The 18,626-nt window shown below is 48.3% G+C and overlaps 1 protein-coding gene across 4 annotated transcripts in view; it reads right to left on the bottom strand.

Moving 5' to 3' along the window:
• The window catches only part of LOC119962862 (protein FAM149A-like), a 159,431-nt gene that overhangs the window by 26,439 nt on the left and 114,366 nt on the right, over positions 1-18,626 (bottom strand). For all 4 annotated transcript variants that reach the window (XM_038791058.1, XM_038791059.1, XM_038791061.1 and 1 more), the window contains exons 10-11: positions 15,169-15,396; positions 10,887-10,991 (exon numbers count right to left, since the gene is read on the bottom strand). In XM_038791058.1, coding sequence (XP_038646986.1) covers positions 10,887-10,991; positions 15,169-15,396 — 333 coding nt within the window. The remainder of the gene's footprint in view (positions 1-10,886; positions 10,992-15,168; positions 15,397-18,626) is intronic.

The following is an 18,626-nucleotide window of genomic DNA, read 5'->3' as shown; positions in this document are numbered from 1 at the left end:
TCCAGCTGCCCCAGCAGCAGATCCCTCCAAATCAGTGGAAGAGCACATTGTGATCTGAGGATGATCTAAAGGAGGATGAAGATTCCATACAAATTGAGGGAACCCCATCAGGACTTTTGATGGCGGCATGTAGGGACTAGTCACACACGAGCTGGTTCATTCGTTTTCAGGAGAAAGAACGAGTCTTGAGATGGGCGAAAGATCAGTGGGACTGCAAGTGGAGGGCCACGCTATCAGGCTCTACCAGGATGTAGGCATAGAACTGGATAAAAAGCAGGCGGCGTTTAACACGACCAAGGCTGTGTTGTATAAGAGCGGAGTTCGATTGGGGTGGTATAACCTGCATATTTCAGAGATACTTTTGATATGAAGGACCATTATTTCTACTGCCAGAGGAGGCAGATGCTTTTGTTAAGAAGAATGGGCTGCAGGCGATTTAAATGTAATTCTCACAAGGTCCTTGTTGGGGTTTCTATTGCAAGTATGTATTTTTTTGTTCTTGTGTGGGAGGGTGCTCTTTTTTTCATTGATTTTAAGTTGGAGTTGGGCAGCGGGCTGCTGGTTATGGCTATATATTTGTCTTTGCTCAAGGGAGGGCCCCCTGCTAGCTGAAGAGTTGGCTAACGGGAGAAGAGTGGTGGGGGATAATTTTAGATTATGGGTGTAGTTTTAGATAATGAGCTTAGTATTTTTGTTTTGTTTCGGGTTAGGGGTAGTGGAGATAGGGGCTAGGCGTCTCTTTTCGCCTTTTGGTTGTTTGTTTATTTGAGTGTGGTATTGTTGGGCGGTGGGGAGGATAGGGATATTTTTCTGACTGTGACTACAGTTTTTTCTTTGTTCTGTCAGGATGGAGGGTCTGGCTGCCATCTTGGGTTGGCCGGTGCCTGTGCTCTAATTAGTTGCTAGATTACCCCATTCGAAATGGCGGACTCTGGGTCAGTGGAGGGAGGATGGTGGGGGAGGGTGGAAAGCCCCCTATTTGGCTGGTCACTTGGCATGTATAGGGGTTTGAATGGCCTAGTAAAAAGGTTGAGGAGATTTGCTCACCTGAAAAGATCGAGTGCTGATATGGGGCTGGTTTAGCACAGTGGGCTAAATTGCTGGCTTTTAAAGCAGACCCAGGCAGGCCAGCATCACGGTTCAATTCCCGTACCAGCCTCCCCGAACAGGCGCCGGAATGTGGCGAGTAGGGGCTTTTCACAGTAATTTCGTTTGAAGCCTACTTGTGATAATAAGCGATTTTCATTTTTCATTTATGGGGCGAGATTCTGTGATCCTGAGTCTAAGTGTTGACGCCTTCGGAATCGTTGTTGCGTTTCTCGATGGCGTCAACACAACCCCAGGATCAGCAATTCTGGCTGCTACAGGGTGCCAGCACAGCACTGGAGTGGTTCACGCTGCTCCAGCTGCTGATCCCGGCATCAACTGGGCGTCGCAGGATCCGCGCATGCGCAGTGGCACCGGCGCCAATGCGCGCAATGGCACCAGCGCCAATGCGTGCATGCGCAGTGGCTTCCTTCAACGCGCCGGCTCCGATGCAACATGGCGCAGGACTACAGGGGCCGGCGTGGAAGAAATGAGGCCCCCAGCCAGAGAGGTCATCCCGCTGATCGCTGGGCCCCGATCGCGTGCCAGACCACATCAGCCCCCTCCCGAGTCGGACCCCCCTCCCCCCACAGGCCGCCCCTGGACCCATCCATGCCGAGGTCCCGCCGTCTGAGAGCAGGTGTGGATGGCACCGGCGGGACTTGGCGTTTTTACGACAGACGCTAGGCCCATCCCGGGCTGAGAATCGGCTGGGGGGGGGGGGGGGGGGGGGTCGCGTAAAACGGCCCCTGACTAGCACCGCACCAACCACGCCGGTGCCAATTCTCAGCTCTGCGGAGAACCGCTTGCCGGCGTCGGGGCAGCGTGGCGCGATTCTCGCCGGTACGGGGATTCTCCGGCCCGGCCCCAGGCTGAGTGAATCCTGCCCGTGGTGTTTTTGCAAAAGATTCATTTGCGGGTCAGAGAGCAAACAAGATTAACCAAGAGATGGGTCAGGTATTCCACTTGTGCTTCGATGGTAGAGCCCAGGGGACAGCAATTTTGATTAACAAAAGAGTTCCTTTTTCTGTGGCTAAGATCTTGGGGGACCCGAACGGGAGACATGTGACTGTCAGTGGGTCTTTGGCGAGGCACTTGATCCCACTGTTATTGGACATGTTTAATGATTCCATGTCCCGAGGAGTATTGCCCGTTACATTGGTGCAGGTCTCTATTTCCCTCATTCTGAAGAAGAATAAGGACCCTATTGAGTGTGGATCATATCGGCCTATCTCGTTGTTGAATGGGGCAAAATTTCTGCTAAAGTATTGGCGCTGCGGTTGGAGCCCTGCTTTCCAGAGGTGATTTCAGAAGAAGAGTCAGGTTTTAAGTGTCGGCCAATATACACTCATTATCAAACATCGTCCTCTCCCCGTCTCCAGTGCCCAAACTGGAGGTGATTTTGTCAATGGACTTTGATCGGGTGGAATGGTGGTATTGCTTTGAGATATTGGGGAGGTTTGGTTTTGGGCCAAAATTTTTAACTCGTCTTGATATTTGTCTTCTGTACAGGGCCCCTACTGCAAGTGTTCACACAAACGCCTTCAACTCGGGTTACTTTCAGCTGAATAGAGGTACGAGGCAAGGTTGCCCATTGTCTCCGCTTTTGTTTGCTTTGGCCAGAGAGTTAGGATCTTCCACTGAATGGAGGGTGATAAAGTGGGGAGGGACGGAGTATAGGGTGCCCTTGCTTGCAGATAATCTGCTTCTTTATATCACAGACCCAGTCTCCACCATAGATGAGATAAAGAAGTTATTTCGGAATTTTGGCTCCTTATCGGGTATAAGTTGAATCTAGACAAGAGTCAATATTTTCCAGTGAACTTCCTCAGGCGAGGGGAGCCGGTCTGGAGTTCTTGTCTTTTCGCCTGGCCAGATCTAGCTTTCATTATCTGGGGATCTGAGTGCCCATGATTGGACTTTGCTTCAGAAACTAAATTACACTAGTCTAGTCAATGGGGTTAAGCCTGACTTGCAGAAGTGGGATAACCTCCCCCTATCCTAGGGGGCGGAGTTCAGACTATTAAAATGAATGTCCTCCCGAGATTTCTATTTCTTTCTCCAGGTCTCCCCTTTTTTCTCCCCAAATCTTTCTTTGTCAGAGTCAACAAATTGATAGTTTCCTTAATTTGGGCAAGCAAGATTCATGTTGCGTTTCTTCAAGGAGGGAGACAATCAGGTAGCTTAGCTTTCCCGAATTTCTAATTTTATTACTGAGCAGCTAATATTGGAAAACTACTGGGGTGGCTCAAGGAACCGGCTTCCACACGGTGGCAGATGGAGGCGGGCTCTTATAGGGTTTCTAGCTTGGGGGCTTTGGTAACTGCCTCGCTTCCGTTTTCCCCAGCAAAATTTACCTCGAGTCCGGTAGTGGTGTCCACTCTGCGGATTTGGGAGCAGTTGAGACAACATTTTAAACAGGGTGAGCATCTGTGATACAGGACCCATTGACGACGGCTGCCCTTGTAGAGCTACCGGCAGTACAGTCGCAGGAAGGGCCGCAACAGGCACAATGAGGGCGACCGCCAGAATGCTCACAGCCGCATAGTCAAAGATGTGAGCAGGCCATCCTCACCCACTCCGGAGGTGGCAGAATGTGTATGTTTGGAGGACATCCCAGCATCTTGTACACTGAGTGGGTCACTGTGGTGTTATTTATGTATGTATGTAACAAACTTGTCTCACTCAATGCTATATTAAAGTCACTGGCGTATGCAACGGTTCATATACTATTTATAGATCAATACCTAGACTATTTACAGAATACACAGAAGTCATCAGCTGCTCACCATTGTCATTGGAGATCGCAGCTTGCAGGCTGTGTTTATGCGATGCCTGTATTAGAAAGGCTGCTGCGCATGTGAAGCCTCAGGCTTTGTCCAGTGCCAGGTTATTAGCAACTCAGGAGTTCCCTCATCTGAACCGCTACTGAATCAGTAGGTTCCTTGCAACAACACAAGTGTCCTGTGTGGATTCCTTCCAACGTCTCCAGGCCTATGCTCTGCCATGTCTCGGTGGTCGCCCTACGGTTCTTTCACCTCTGACCCAGAGTACCCTGGCCAACCTCCAACCTCCTCTCTGGTGATGATGATGATTTGAGGCGTTCCTCAAGCTCTGCCTCCTGAAGCATCACACCCCTCTGCTTTTTTTTAAAAAAACTTAATTTGCCGGATGTGGGCATCGCTGGCTATGCCAGCATTTATTGCGTATTCCTAGTTTACCTTCAGAAGGTGGTAGGAGCTGTCTTCTTCAACTGCTAAAGTCCCTGAGGTGCTGTTAGGGAGAGAATTCCAGGATTTTGGCCCAGTGATAGTGAAGGAACGACAATATATTTCCAAGTCAGGGTGGTGAGTGACTTGGAGGGGAAGCTATAAGTGATGGGGTTGCCAGCTATGGGTTGCTCTTGTTCTTCTAGATGGTAGTGGTCGTGGGTTTGGGTTGTGCGCTATGATGTGAAGTATACAGCACATGGCGACCATTCAGACCATCCAGGCAGGAGTGTAATGCTCCACTGAAGCTGTCAATGCATTGGAATCTTCTTGGCTTGCAGGCGGCTCTCATTATATCTACAATGGGTCTCTGCCTGACTGTCCCACTGTGCAGTCAGAAGCAACCTCCTCAGCAGGTAGCCCTCATCTCCCAGAATCCATCGGTGTATCTTGAGGTTGGGATAGAAGTGCTGAGACAACTTTGACTTACAGAATTTAAAAGAGGCATGGCAATTCCCTCAAAGGAATGCACAGGTGTGTAAAAATTCTCCCCACATTCGAGACCAGCTGAACATTGATGGAATGGTACTCCTTCCACTTAATCGGTCTGATCCTTCCATGGATTACTCCATAGCCACAGGGGCGATCCCTGGTGCCCTGGACCTGGGAGAAGACGGTTATAGAAGTGAAACTCATTGCCTTGTGTTTGTGTGGCTACACCTGTCTGCTTCTTTACAAAGAGGGCGTCTGTGATGGTGCGCATACAGCAGGCAGCATCCACCTGTAATAGAGGTCAGCAGCAGTGCATTAAATGACCCTGAGGCGAAGATGCTGAAGACCAAGGTCACCTTCAGTACTACCCACAGGGTCTGCCAATGGGTTGTCCTAGGGGGCCAAGTCATCATTAAGGAAGGCACAGAGGTCACTCACTATACCCCTACCAACCAAAGTCTCCTCCTGCTTTGTTCCCTTGAGCTTGGTCTCTCCATTCGCTCGTATCCTTTATTTTTTTTGGAAGAATTGATGATCCTGAAGGCACCTAAACTGGCATGCACTACCTGCAGGAACCTGAAGGCCAGCTGGAAAACCTCAGCTGATCTTTAATTGGTCTCATTAGGCCTTTATTTACTCTCAGCCAATTCTTGATGAGCCTGATCAGCTATCCATCAAGTGCTGATGCCCTATTGACCCCTGCCTATTTACCGCCACAAAAATAGCCTTGAGGATCAAGTGACCAGCATCTCAATTACAATGAAAATGCAGCATCTGAAAGCCCTGGTGTGGCCGGTGACAATGGCTGTGAAAGCAGGACCATCACGAAGAGTGATGAGCCACTATTCAGAGCTTTTGAAATGAAAGGACTGAGATGGATATTATGTGTATCATGGATGGCCAAGCATAAACAAGTGGATGCTTGAGAACATTGGTATTAAAGGGAACTTGTTTGAGGTCATGGCATTTTGGACACATGATGCGAACAGGAAGGAAGTGTTTAGAAAAAGAGGAACTTTTTTTATTTGTTCATGTGATGCTGGCGTCGCAGGCTGTGCCAGCATTTATTGCCCATCCCTAATTGCCCTTGAGGAGGCAGTTGAGAGTCAACCACATTGCTGTAGGTCTAGAGTCACATGTAGGCCAGAGCAGGGAAGGATGGCAGATTTATTTCTCTAAGGGACATTAGTGAACCAGATGGGTTTTACAACAATCAACAATGGTTTCATGGTCATCAATAGACTTTTAATTCCAGATTTTTATTGAATTCAATTTCATCATCTGCAATGGCAGGATTTGAACCTGGATCCCAGGAGCATTACCCTGGGTCTCTGGTTAACTAGTCCAGTGACAATACCACTACGCCACCCACCGCCTCCCCATCAAGTCAAGAACATCTGGAAAATGTGGACAAGGAAAACCCAAGATGGCATGGACAGATAATATCAGAACGTGGACTGACCTCTCTATAGAGCAAGCAGAAAGGGCAGCAGAGAATAGACATTAATTGGAGCAAGATTATTCAGAGTGTGGCCAATCCTTGGAATGAAGGCAGATGAAAAAGGCAAGCCAGGGAACTGGTACTCCAGCCAGTGGGGCTATTATTGACTCCTGCACTCAACGTGATCCCAGCCCCCGCAGGCACCAAAGATCCAGTCCATAGAGTTTCCATTCAACCTATGGTACAGAACCAGGTCATTCAGCCTAACTGGTTGATGCTTGTGTTTAAATTCCACACATGCCTCCTCACACTCCAGTTACCCCTTCTCCAGAATCAGTGCTTGGGTCCTCAAGTTTCAAATGTACATAATTCTCCTAGATTTGGAAATACAATGTATTGATAATACTCACAGCTGATACTAAACTGGGGAGGGGGGCATGGAAAACAGCCGAGAAATTACAGAGGGACCTAAACGATTTTTAAATTGTGGTGTATGAGATACAATACAAATAATTAATATTCGAAGACGGGGGGAATATATTTATCAAATGATAAATATATCTGCGCGGATCTGCACGTTCTCCCCGTGTCTGCATGGGTTTCTTCCGGGTGCTCCGGTTTCTTCCCACAGTCCAAAGATGTGCGAGTTAGGTGGATTGGCCATTCTAAATTGCCCTTAGTGTCCAAAAAGGTCAGCTGGGGTTACTGGGATAGGGTAAAGATGTGGGCTTAAGTAGGGTATTTTTTGTAAGGGCTGGTGCAGTCTTGATGGGTCAAGACACAGTGGAGGAGGGCGCAGGGCGCGGTATACGAGTATGGGGAGAAGGCGAGCAGGATGTTGGCGCATCAGCTCCGTAGGCGAGATGCTGCTAGGGAAATTGGTGGAGTGACGGATGGGGGTGGGAATGTAGTGCAGAAGGGGACAGAAGTAAATGGGGTCTTTAGGGACTTCTACGAGGAACTGTACCGGTCGGAACCTGCGATGGGGAGAGGGGGGATGGAGAGCTTCATGAACAGGCTATGTTTCCCAAGGGTTCAAGAGGAGCTGGTAGAGGGGCTGGGGGCGCCGATAGAGTTGGAGGAGCTAGTCAGGGGGATTGGACAAATGCAGTCAGGTAAGGCCCCGGGGCCGGACGGGTTCCCGGTGGAATTTTATAAAAAGTATGCGGATCTGGTGGGCCCCCTGTTGGTGCGAGCCTTCAATGAGGCATGGGAGGGGGGGGCTTTGCCCCCGACGATGTCGCGGGCACTGATCTCTCTGATCCTAAAGCGGGATAAGGACCCCTTGCAGTGTGGATCACACAGGCCTATCTCGCTCCTCAATGTTGACGCCAAGTTGCTGGCGAAGATCCTGGCCACCAGGATAGAGGATTGTGTGCCAGGGGTGATACACGAAGATCAGACAGGATTTGTCAAGGGACGGCAGCTCAACACAAATGTGCGGAGACTGCTAAATGTTATCATGATGCCGGCAGTGGAGGGGGAGGCGGAGATAGTGGTGGCGCTGGATGCAGAGAAAGCGTTTGATAGAGTTGAGTGGGGGTACCTGTGGGAGGTGCTGGAGCGGTCCGGATTTGGGGAGGGATTCATCAAATGGGTGAGGCTGCTCTACACGGCTCCAATGGCGAGTGTAGTTACAAATGGAAGGAGATCGGAGTACTTCAGGCTCTACCGTGGGACCAGGCAGGGGTGCCCCCTGTCCCCCTTGCTCTTTGCACTGGCGATTGAACCTCTGGCTATGGCGTTGAGGGAGTCAGGGAGATGGAGGGGTCTGGTGCGGGGTGGTGAGGAACATTGGGTATCGCTGTATGTGGACGACCTGCTGTTATATGTGGTGGACCCAAAAGGAGGAATGCCGGGGGTGATGGAGCTGTTGGCGGAATTTGGGGGCTTCTCGGGCTATAAGTTAAATTTAGGCAAGAGCGAGGTATTTGTAGTACACCCGGGTGATCAGGAGGAGGGAATTGGGAGGCTCCCGTTTAAGAGGGCAGTGAAGAGTTTCAGATATCTTGGGGTGCAGGTGGCCAGGAGTTGGGGGACTCTCCATAAGCTTAAGTTTACCAGGCTGGTGGAGCAGATGGAGGAGGAATTTAAATGGTGGGACATGGTGCCGCTATCGTTGGCGGGTAGAGTGCAGTCCGTCAAAATGACGGTTCTCCCGAGGTTCTTGTTCCTCTTCCAGTGTTTGCCCATCTTTATCCCTAGGGCCTTTTTTAGAAGGGTGACCAGCAGCATCATGAGCTTTGTTTGGGCGCATGGGACCCTGAGGGTGAAGAGGGTCTTCTTGGAGCGGGGTAGAGATGGGGGGGCTGGCGTTACCCAATCTCTCGGGGTACTACTGGGCGGCCAACGTGTCGATGGTGCGCAAGTGGGTGATGGAGGGGGAGGGAGCAGCATGGAAACGGATGGAGAGGATGTCCTGTGGAGATACAAGCCTGGGGGCCCTGGTAACGGCGCCGTGGCCGCTCCCTCCTACGAGGTATACCACGAGTCCGGTGGTGGCGGCTACCCTCAAGATTTGGGGGCAGTGGAGGCGACATAGGGGAGAAGTGGGGGGCTCGATGGAGGCTCCGTTAAGGGGGAACCATAGGTTCGTCCCGGGGTACATTGATGGGGGATTTCAGGGTTGGCACAGAGCGGGCATCAGACAGCTGAGGGACCTGTTTATCGATGGGAGGTTTGCGAGCCTGGGGGAGTTGGAGGAGAAATTTGGGCTTCCCCCGGGAAACATGTTCAGGTATCTGCAGGTAAAGGCATTTGCTAGACGGCAGGTGGAGGGATTCCCTTCGCTTCCCGCGAGGGGGTGAGTGACAGGGTGCTTTCGGGGGTCTAGGTCAGAGAGGGGAAGATATCTGATATCTACAAGGTTATGCAGGAGGTGGAGGAGGCGTCAGTAGAGGAGCTGAAAACTAAGTGGGAGGGGGAACTGGGGGAACAGATCGAAGACGGGACATGGGCTGATGCCCTGGAGAGGGTTAATTCTTCCTCCTCGTGTGCGCGGCTTAGCCTCATCCAATTCAAGGTGCTGCACCGGGCCCACATGACTGGGACGAGGATGAGTAGGTTCTTTGGGGGTGAAGACAGGTGTGTCAGGTGTTCGGGGAGTCCAGTGAACCATGCCCATATGTTCTGGGCATGCCCGGCACTGGAGGAGTTCTGGAAGGGGGTGGCGAGGACGGTGTCAAGGGTGGTGGGATCCAGGGTCAAGCCAGGATGGGGACTCGCGATTTTTGGGGTTGGGGTGGAGCCGGGAGTGCAGGAGGCGAAAGAGGCCAGTGTGCTGGCCTTTGCGTCCCTAGTAGCCTGGCGAAGGATTTTGCTACAATGGAAGGATGCGAGACTCCCAAGCGTGGAGACCTGGATCAATGACATGGCGGGTTTTATTAAGCTAGAGAAGGTCAAATTCGCCCTGAGAGGATCGGGACAAGGGTTCTTTAGGCGGTGGCAACCTTTCCTCGACTTTCTGGCTCAACGATAGGGTACTGGGACAGTAGCAGCAGCAACCCCGCGGTGAAGGGGGAGGGAAAAGGGGGGGGGAGACGATGACTATGTTTATTTAATTTTAATTTATTTTTAAGTTCTCTTGTTGGGGGTGGGGGTGTGGGGGGGATATGATACATGCGTTGATACGGTCTGGGGGGTGTTACAGCTGTTATGGGTTATTTTGTTGCATTTCATTGTTTGTTGTTATATTTTATATTTTCCGTAAGAAATGCCAATAAAAATTATTTTAAAAAATAAATAAATAAATGTGTTTTGATTTGAACCTTACTAACTGGTGTATTGAGTTATTGATCAGCACTTGAACTTGAACCTCGTGGTGGTATCATAAAGATACCTGGCGACTCTAGAGCAAGGTTATAAAACAGAGCCAACTGAGTGTAAAGCACACTCACCAAAACGAGCAACACTTGCAACCAAAGAGCAGAATTGTTATCACAAGCTACTGAGATCAGTGCAATGTGTGCCAACCACCTCTTCATCTTCTGAGACCACTGAACCGCTCTCATCTCTCACAAGTCGGATACATTTCCTGACTATTTAGTTAAACTGTTGCTTCCTAATAAATTACCTTACAACCATTTATGAGTTTTCGGCTGCCTGTTTTAGATAATCTGTAATTCTCAAACTGTAAATTTTCTAAAGGCTAGGTTGAAGGAGATTGTGGAATGGCAACTTACTTAACAATAACTATGTCCTGTTATATCAGAACAAAGCAAACAGCATGTTAAGCTATACTGACAAACATGTTGAATATAAGACTGAGGCTGCCCGGTGGAAACTATCCACTGTTTTGATAAGGCTTCATATTGTACACTACATTCAGTACTCGTCACCAACATACACGTGATTTAAGGTAGTTCCTGGAAGATATAGCACTGTCCCTGGGGCTCCAGCACTTGGCCCCATCAAGGATGGTGATTATTTTGTGTTTATAAAAATGTCTCGTAATCTTGAAAAGATCAGTTTGTTTAGATTACTGGGGAGGACGGAACCTGGTACTGTACTTGATACAAAACTCCTCCTGCCAGTATTTCCTTCTCTTTCATAATATATTATGCAACACATTATACTGTTAATTGATGATAGGTCGGCCAGCCTGCTGTACTCAATTCAGGACATAGTGCAGGAATAATCTGATTAATGTTTAATCTTACCTCTTTAGTGTGAAGTGTTGATATAATTGGTGCCTTGCCCCACTGTGGGTTTTTGCAGTGAATTCAATGTTCTGACTGCTCTTGTAAGTTGTAGAACTGTTTGCACTGTGAGATGAACAGAACAAAATCAGATTGATCTGTCCAGTGGACTTCTATACAATAATGTGCATTGATTAGTAGCAGTGATGTTATGGATTGCCTGAGAAATCTTCCTTCAACATATTGGACCAGATTTTTCAATGCCAATGGTAGTGATGTATTCAGCATTGTAGGAATGTTGTAGGAATGTTGTAGAGAATGTCGGATATGGATATGAACGTGCATTTCGCAGTACTGAACATATGACAGTTTCAATCTTTTTTGGACTGACATAAGTCACTTCTGTAATCCTCAGGTCAATGATTTAATATAATAACCCTCAATATGTGCGTAATGCGTTGGATAAATAAAAAGCAGAAAAAATATTTAATCGGTTTCATTATCACCGGACCAGCTATTGTATTGCATCATTTCAATATTAGTTTATGCAAGACAGCTTATTAAATACTTCACATAAAATGAATGTGTGGGGTAGCACGGTGGCACAATGGTTAGCATCGCTGCCTATGGCGCTGAGGACCTGGGTTCTGGGTCACTGTCTGCGTGGAGTTTGCACGTTCTCCCCATGTCAGCATGGGTTTCACCCCACAACCCAAAGATGTGTAGGGTATATGGATTGGCTATGCCAAATTGCCCCTTAATTGGAAAAAATAATTGGGTACTCTAAATTTTTTTAAAAATGAATGTGTGAAATGTGAAATGTTTGCCATTTTCTTCTACTATCACTAAAGGATCAGGTCCATTGAATCATATTACTGAGCCTTCCCTTATATTTAGCTTGACTCCATTCCAGCGTCTGCTGCATCTCACTGAATAATGTAAGAAGTCTTACAACACCAGGTTAAAGTCCAACAGGTTTGTTTCAAATCACTAGCTTTCGGAGCACAGCTCCTTCCTCAGGTGAATGAAGAGGTGGGTTCCAGAAACACTATAGACAAAGTCAATGTTGCAAGACAATACTTTGAGTGAGTCTTTTTCCAGGTAATTAAGTCTTTACAAGTCTAGGCAGAGTGACTGGAGAGAGGGATAATCACAGGTTAAAGAGGTGTGAATTGTCTCAAGCCAGGACAGTTGGTAGGATTTCGCAAGCCCAGGCCAGATGGTGGGGGATGAATGTAATGCGACATGAATCCAAGGTCCCAGCTGACGCCGTACTCACATGTGTGGAACTTGGCTATCAGTTTCTGCTCATTGATTGTGTGTTGTCGTGCGTCCTGAAGGCTGCCTTGGATAACGCTTACCCGGAGATCAGAGGCTGAATGCTCTTGACTGCTGAAGTGTTCTCCGACTGGAAGGGAACATTCCTGCCTGGCGATTTTCGCGTGATGTCCGTTCATCCGTTGTCGCAGCATCTGTGACTCCGAAAGCTAGTGGTTCGAAACAATGCTGTTGGACTTTAACCTGGTGTTGTAAGACTTCTCACTGTGCCCACCTCAGTCCAATGCCGGCATCTCCACATTACTGAACAATAAGCTGATGCATTTAATATCCACTCCTTTGCTGAAGTTGGGAATAAGGCTAACAATTTCACATTACAGTACATCTTTTCATAGCAACTGTGGTATTCCAAATGAGAACAGGGACCATATAACAGCTGCAAGGCAATCTCTGGTAAGTGCATGATCTTTAAAAGGGTGAATCAAAATTTTTTTACTACATCAACAGCTGACAGTATCTTGGGCGAAAGCTTACAAATGTGACCGGGAACAATGTAAAGCAAATAGAATACTTCTCACTTTGGCACAATGTATCATTTGGACTGAGTCATAACCTACTTGTGTGCAATTAAAAAATATATATCTTCCCTCATTTGACAACACTGTCCTTGGTGATGCTCCAGTATTTCTGGCAGATGGTCATTCTGCATTCGTAAGCTTAAGCAATGAGTACTAGCAAGCAATGTGACCATCAAGCCTGATGCTCTTCCCATATGATACCCAAAGGCACACATGCTCATCACAACAAGGCAATGATTAAAAATAGAAACCTAGGCCCAGATTTCTCCCTGTCGTGGGAAAAAAGGTGAAGGTGTCCGAAGGCCAAAAGCCCTATCCCTGTAGATGGCACTTCCCTTTTTTTTGGGGGGTGGGGGGAAGAATAAAATCTGGAAAGCTAGTATCCATAATGGTGAAAATGAAACTATCAATAAAACCCTATCTGGTACACTAATGCTCTTCAGGGCAGGAAATCTGCAATTCCTACCTGGTCCGACCAACATGAAACTCCAGACCCACAGCAATGTGGTTGACTCTTAACTATCTGCTGTCTAAGTTTAAGTATTTTCATTGTGTATCCTCATGTATTTATCGTATGTTCCATGTTTTCATGTATGGAGCGATCTGTCTGGACTGTACGCAGAACAATACTTTTCACTGCATCTCAGTAGACATGACAATAAATCTAAATCTAATCTAAATCGCCTAGCAAGCCATTCAGTTCAAGGGAAATTAGGGATGGGCATCAAATGTTGTCCTTGCCAGTGATGCCCACGTCCTTTGGAAGAATAATGAAAAAACAGTTATTAACTCTTTCATGTGGGACCATCAATTCCAATACTTCCAACTCCAATACATCACATAAAAGGGATTGTTCACTCAAATTAAATGTTTGTAGTTTTACGGTTTTATTTAGTTAAAGGGATGTAAATGTAATAAATGGGCATTTATGAATGAGATTTTTTTCAATGCAGTTAAGTCTGCAGTGGACACTTTGAAATGTATTCCTTCACTGCAAGGGTCTTGGGGTCTGCCCATGGTGGATACTTGGTGAATTGGCATGGTTGGTGCACGGGCAAAGTTTGGTTGGTGGGGGCATGGGTTGGCACAAATCAGTACGAGGTTGGCATAGAAATTATAAAAGGCCCTGGGTGGTGAATAGAGGCATACATTGGTCTGGAGGATGTGGAGGGTATGAGAGGTTATAGAGGTGGGTGGGGATCATGAGTTAGCACGGGTTGGCATGGAGAGTGTGGGAGGAGTGAGGACTGGAGGCAAGTTTCATGTTTTAATATTTATCTTTAGGGCAGCATGGTGGTGCAGTGGGTTAGCCCTGCTGCCTCTCGGCGCTCACGTCCCAGGTTCGATCCTGGCTCTGGGTCACTGTCCGTGTGGAGTTTGCACATTCTCCCCGTGTTTGCGTGGGTTTCGCCCCCACAACCCAAAGATGCGCAGGCTAGGTGGATTGGCCACACTAAATTGCCCCTTCACTGGAAAAAATTAATTGGGTACTCTAAATTTAAAAAATATATATTTTTAAACATTGGGCACAGTGCCAGAGCCCTGGGGCAGGGTTTCCACCAAGCCTGCCTCCTCAGTTCTTCCAGGTTACCCGCCTTGACCTCTGATCCAACCTGGCCCCACCTCCAGATCTGACATCCAAGCCGCCATTTTGAAGGTCAGGTTTTGCAGGAATTCTTGTCAATGATTCTCTTGGTTAACTACTGCAATTTTAGGGAAAGTCGATGGAAAAAATGGATATCCACATATTTGGGGTCGTAGCCAGTGTTCCCTGTCATTTCTTTTTTGCTCTGCCTGGCTTCTCTGTTGTACTGCAGGGTCTCTATGAGATTGCAATCTGTTTGTTTCCCCGCGCAGTAAGTTCTAGGTTGCTGCATGACTGCACAGCTTAAAGGGAAGTTCTTGCAGTCAGGAAAATTCCCTCACTGCCCTATCCTTCAATAAAATTTTTGCAGAAAGTGCAAGTATATTTGACCATTAGAGCAAGAATAACAGGCACACTGGCATTCATTGTGCACAGGGGCAGCTACTGATGACACAAAATGGAAAAGAAATCCCAGCACAGATCTGAAACCGGAGTATTGGCCTGAATTCTGTGGTTGGTGGCGAAAGAACAACACTCACTGCTGACTTTGAGAAAAACTGATTTTGCAGGGTCGAGAGCGCAGATTTTCTCTTAAGGTGTCATACTGAATTTAGCACCACCTTAACGAGATCTATGGAGTGCAGTGGCAGGGCAGGCTGACCAGCTAATCAAACTGAAGAGTTCTCACAGACCGAATTAAGGTCGTTAACTAGCCCAAGGTGAAGTGACTCGAGATTCACCATGTTGATTCGTCTTTTGCAAATAATGACCTTCAATTCACTCCCAGCTATCCTCTGAGCACCTACACCGTTGCTTTAATTCAGGTTTGAAAAATATTACTGAAAAAAGAAATGGCACTCACAGTTTAGTTCCCCGAAGAATCTCATCACTGTACACATTGGCAGCCTTCGCCTTTAACAGCTCTGAACCAAGTGAGGGCAGCTTACGTTGTGTACCTATCTTTCGAGACGATGCCTGCATGATGCGGGACGCAGAGAGGACATTGTGATCTGCAGTCCGTCCCTGGCGATTTCGTATTGAGGACAAAATGCTGGAGCCTGTACTTAACTGCTTTTCATCCTGGTCACACCTTTAGGTGGGAAAAAAAAATATTTATGGACAATATCTGATAGATACTCACTGAAAGGCCTGTGAATTAAAGTCTTAAGAAAATCCAAATTGAGAAAATACCATGGAGCCCCTCACGCCCACTCCATCCAAAGTTCAACTGATTCTTCCGTTATGAATTCCGCCCAGTCCATCCCAATCACCTTTGGATTCCCATTTTTAGGGGAAATTAATTAATTTCCCATTAGGAGGAACAAAGGGTTGTGAATCTATGGAATTCCTTGCCCAGTGAAGCAGTTGAGGCTCCTTCATTAAATGTTTTTAAGATAGAGATAGATAGTTTTTTGAAGAATAAAGGGTTATGGTGTTCAGGCCAGAAAGTGGAGCTGAGTCCATAAAAGATCAGCCATGATCTCATTGAATGGCGGAGCAGGCTTGAGGGGCCAGATGGCCTACTCCTGCTCTTAGTTCTTATGTTCTTATAAACTATCCTGAAAGAAAAAAATGATTCAGGAGGGACAGTAAGAGGTGCAGATGTGATCAAGATATTGCACAGGGACATGGACAAATTAAGTCAGTGGAGACAATAAAGGAACTTGGAGTTTAATGTGGGAAAGTGTGAAGTCATCCACTTTGAACTTATGAAAGGTAAATTGTCTTAATGATGAGAAACTAGGACCTGTAGAGGAATAATGAGTTTGTGGAGTGCGCATATACAAATCATAAAAAGCTACTAGATAGGTACAAAAATTAATCAAAAAGGCTAAAGAAATGTTGGAAAGCATGACATCCAAATAAATCATAAAGCAATCACAACTTATAAATTAAGCTAGGGCGAGCTACGGAAGGGTCATGTGACCTTCTCATCCAATCGGTAATTAGCGCACTGGATCACCCAAGCAGAGCGCAGACTTTAGCTCAGTTAGATCCCAGAGCCATGACTGGGAGCATTCTAAAGAGTTGTTAGGTTAATAAACTTCATAGTATGTTAATACATGGTGGAGCCAAGTTACTATGTTTGGCAACGAGGTAGAAAAAAGCTGCAAGTGCGCTTGCAAGACCAGAATCTGGTCCAATCAAAATCAAACTTGTGAAGTAGAAGAGAGCTGCAGAAATGCATGTATTTTGTAGAGTGCTGATTGGGTACGGTATATCCGGGCGATTAGAATTTGTCTTCAAAGCAAACGGAATTGAGAAGACAGAAATAAAGCAGCGATATTAAGCACTTGTGGGAACAAACCTATAATTTTGTCCACAGCATGTCCAATGCAAGCTCATTTGTACAGATCATGGGTGGGATTCTCCGTTTCTGAGACTAAGTTTTAACCTGACGCAGAATTTGTGGAGTCCCACGACAGCAAAACTAGCGCCACACCTGGAGCGATTCAGCTACTATTAAGGGGCCAGCATCGGTGCCATGTGGAACACAATTGATTCTAATGAGAAACGGTGCCGGATTCGCGATTGACAATTAGGAGTCTGACAAGCTGCTGCCACATATACACACTTGACTCCCAATACACACCATCCCAGCAAACAAGATGGAAGTGAGGTGAGAAGCCCCAAGATTCAGGGATGCCGAGCTGGAGACCCTGCTGAACGCTATGGAGGAGAGCAGGATGACCCTGTACCTCGGCCCAGAAAGGAGGCTGCCAGCTGCCATTCACTGTGCTTGGGCGCAGGTGGCAGAGGCGGTCAGCGCCATGGGCAATGTCGTCCTGACTGGCCAGCACTGCCGAAAAAAACTGAAAGACGTCCTCAGGGCAGCCAGAGTCAGTAGGCAGCACTGTGCCCCTGGCAGTAAACCCCCCTCCCACACACCCATGACCCTGCCACACCCCCCACCACCACCATCACCACCCAGAGGGTGGGCAAACCCCTAACCTGTCTTCTGACTTGCAGGAGCTGCTGAAGATGGGACGGGTCCATCTGGTGTCCCCCACCTCTAGCCAGCACCACGGCCGGAGCTCCCTCCCATGAGCAGCTCGAATGCCTGTCCTCCGTCCAAGACTCAGGAGACCCCGGAGCTCGAGTCAGAGGATGACACGGATTTCCCGTCACATCTATCTCCATCATCCTACACACTCTCACCTTGGTCACCACTTTAGTGATGAGGCTCTTGGGACACTATCTAGTGCGCACCACACAGCTGATCCAATACAGCAGCTGGAGGTAGGAACAGCAGATGGTCAGAGGCTGGGCTGACCCCAGATACTAGCTGCCGACCGGACAGGTTTCGGGCTTCCGGAACGGGCAATCCTATCAATTGTGGGGTTGCATGAGGGGTTGACGGCGAGTATCCAGCACCTGCAGGTGGAGGAGTTGGTGGAGTTCAGCCGCGTGCAGCAGCAGGAAGTAGCACCGACAATGCGTGCCACCCAGGCCAACACCGCACGGGTTCCCCGCCCTGCCCCACACGACCGTCCCCACCACCGTCACCCCAGGGATTCGATGGGACCATGTGATTGAATGGCTAGCTCACGTGCAGGGAACACCCAGGTGGACGATGGAATGAGCTACCGTGGGCAGGAGTCAGGTGTTGTCATATGATGCAGAGCACCAAAGCTCATCCAAGAACGTATTGTCATCATCCTCCATCCCATGAACCAGACCCGCAGTTACTGCCAACCCAGGGCTCACACATTGTAATGCAGCAGGTATGCTGGGTTTGCAGGCTGGGGAGGGGGGTGCAGTGAGGTGGTGTGGGATGCGGTGTCTGTGCCCCTGGCGAGATTCCGCCCCCCCCCCCCCCCACCCCAAACCACCACCAGTTGGTGAACGTGGAGGCAATCAGAACATCCCGTGTGTTGGCTCTGGCTCACATGTCGTGTGGCCTCCCTTGCCTGGCTGAGCCCATGTCTTACCCATCCTTGCTATCCCTCGCATCCTCCTCATTGGACGAGACTCGTGTGTTCCTCCTCCTCCTGCTCCAGCACGCCAACCCTCTGCTGCGCCACATTGTGGAGGATGCAGCAGCCCACCACGATGAGGACGATCCCCTCTGCGTCATGCTGTAGGGCCCATCCAGAGTGGTCCAGGCACGTGAACCACATCTTCAGGAGGCCGAAGCACCGCTCAATCATGCTCCTGGTTGCTGTACGGGTGTTGTTGTAGTGGGTCGCCGCACTGGTCTGTGGCCCCCTCCGGATCAGTGTCATCGGCCACGACCACAGCGGATAATCCCTGTCGCCCAGGAGCTAAAGATCGGGCATGCAGGTCGGGAATGAAGGTAGAAGCTGTATCATGAACAAA

The sequence above is a fragment of the Scyliorhinus canicula genome, chromosome 3, assembly GCF_902713615.1.
Source record: "Scyliorhinus canicula chromosome 3, sScyCan1.1, whole genome shotgun sequence".
Classification (NCBI taxonomy): domain Eukaryota; kingdom Metazoa; phylum Chordata; class Chondrichthyes; order Carcharhiniformes; family Scyliorhinidae; genus Scyliorhinus; species Scyliorhinus canicula.
Note: the sequence above shows the minus strand (reverse complement) of the source record. Positions and strands in the feature narration are given on the sequence as shown.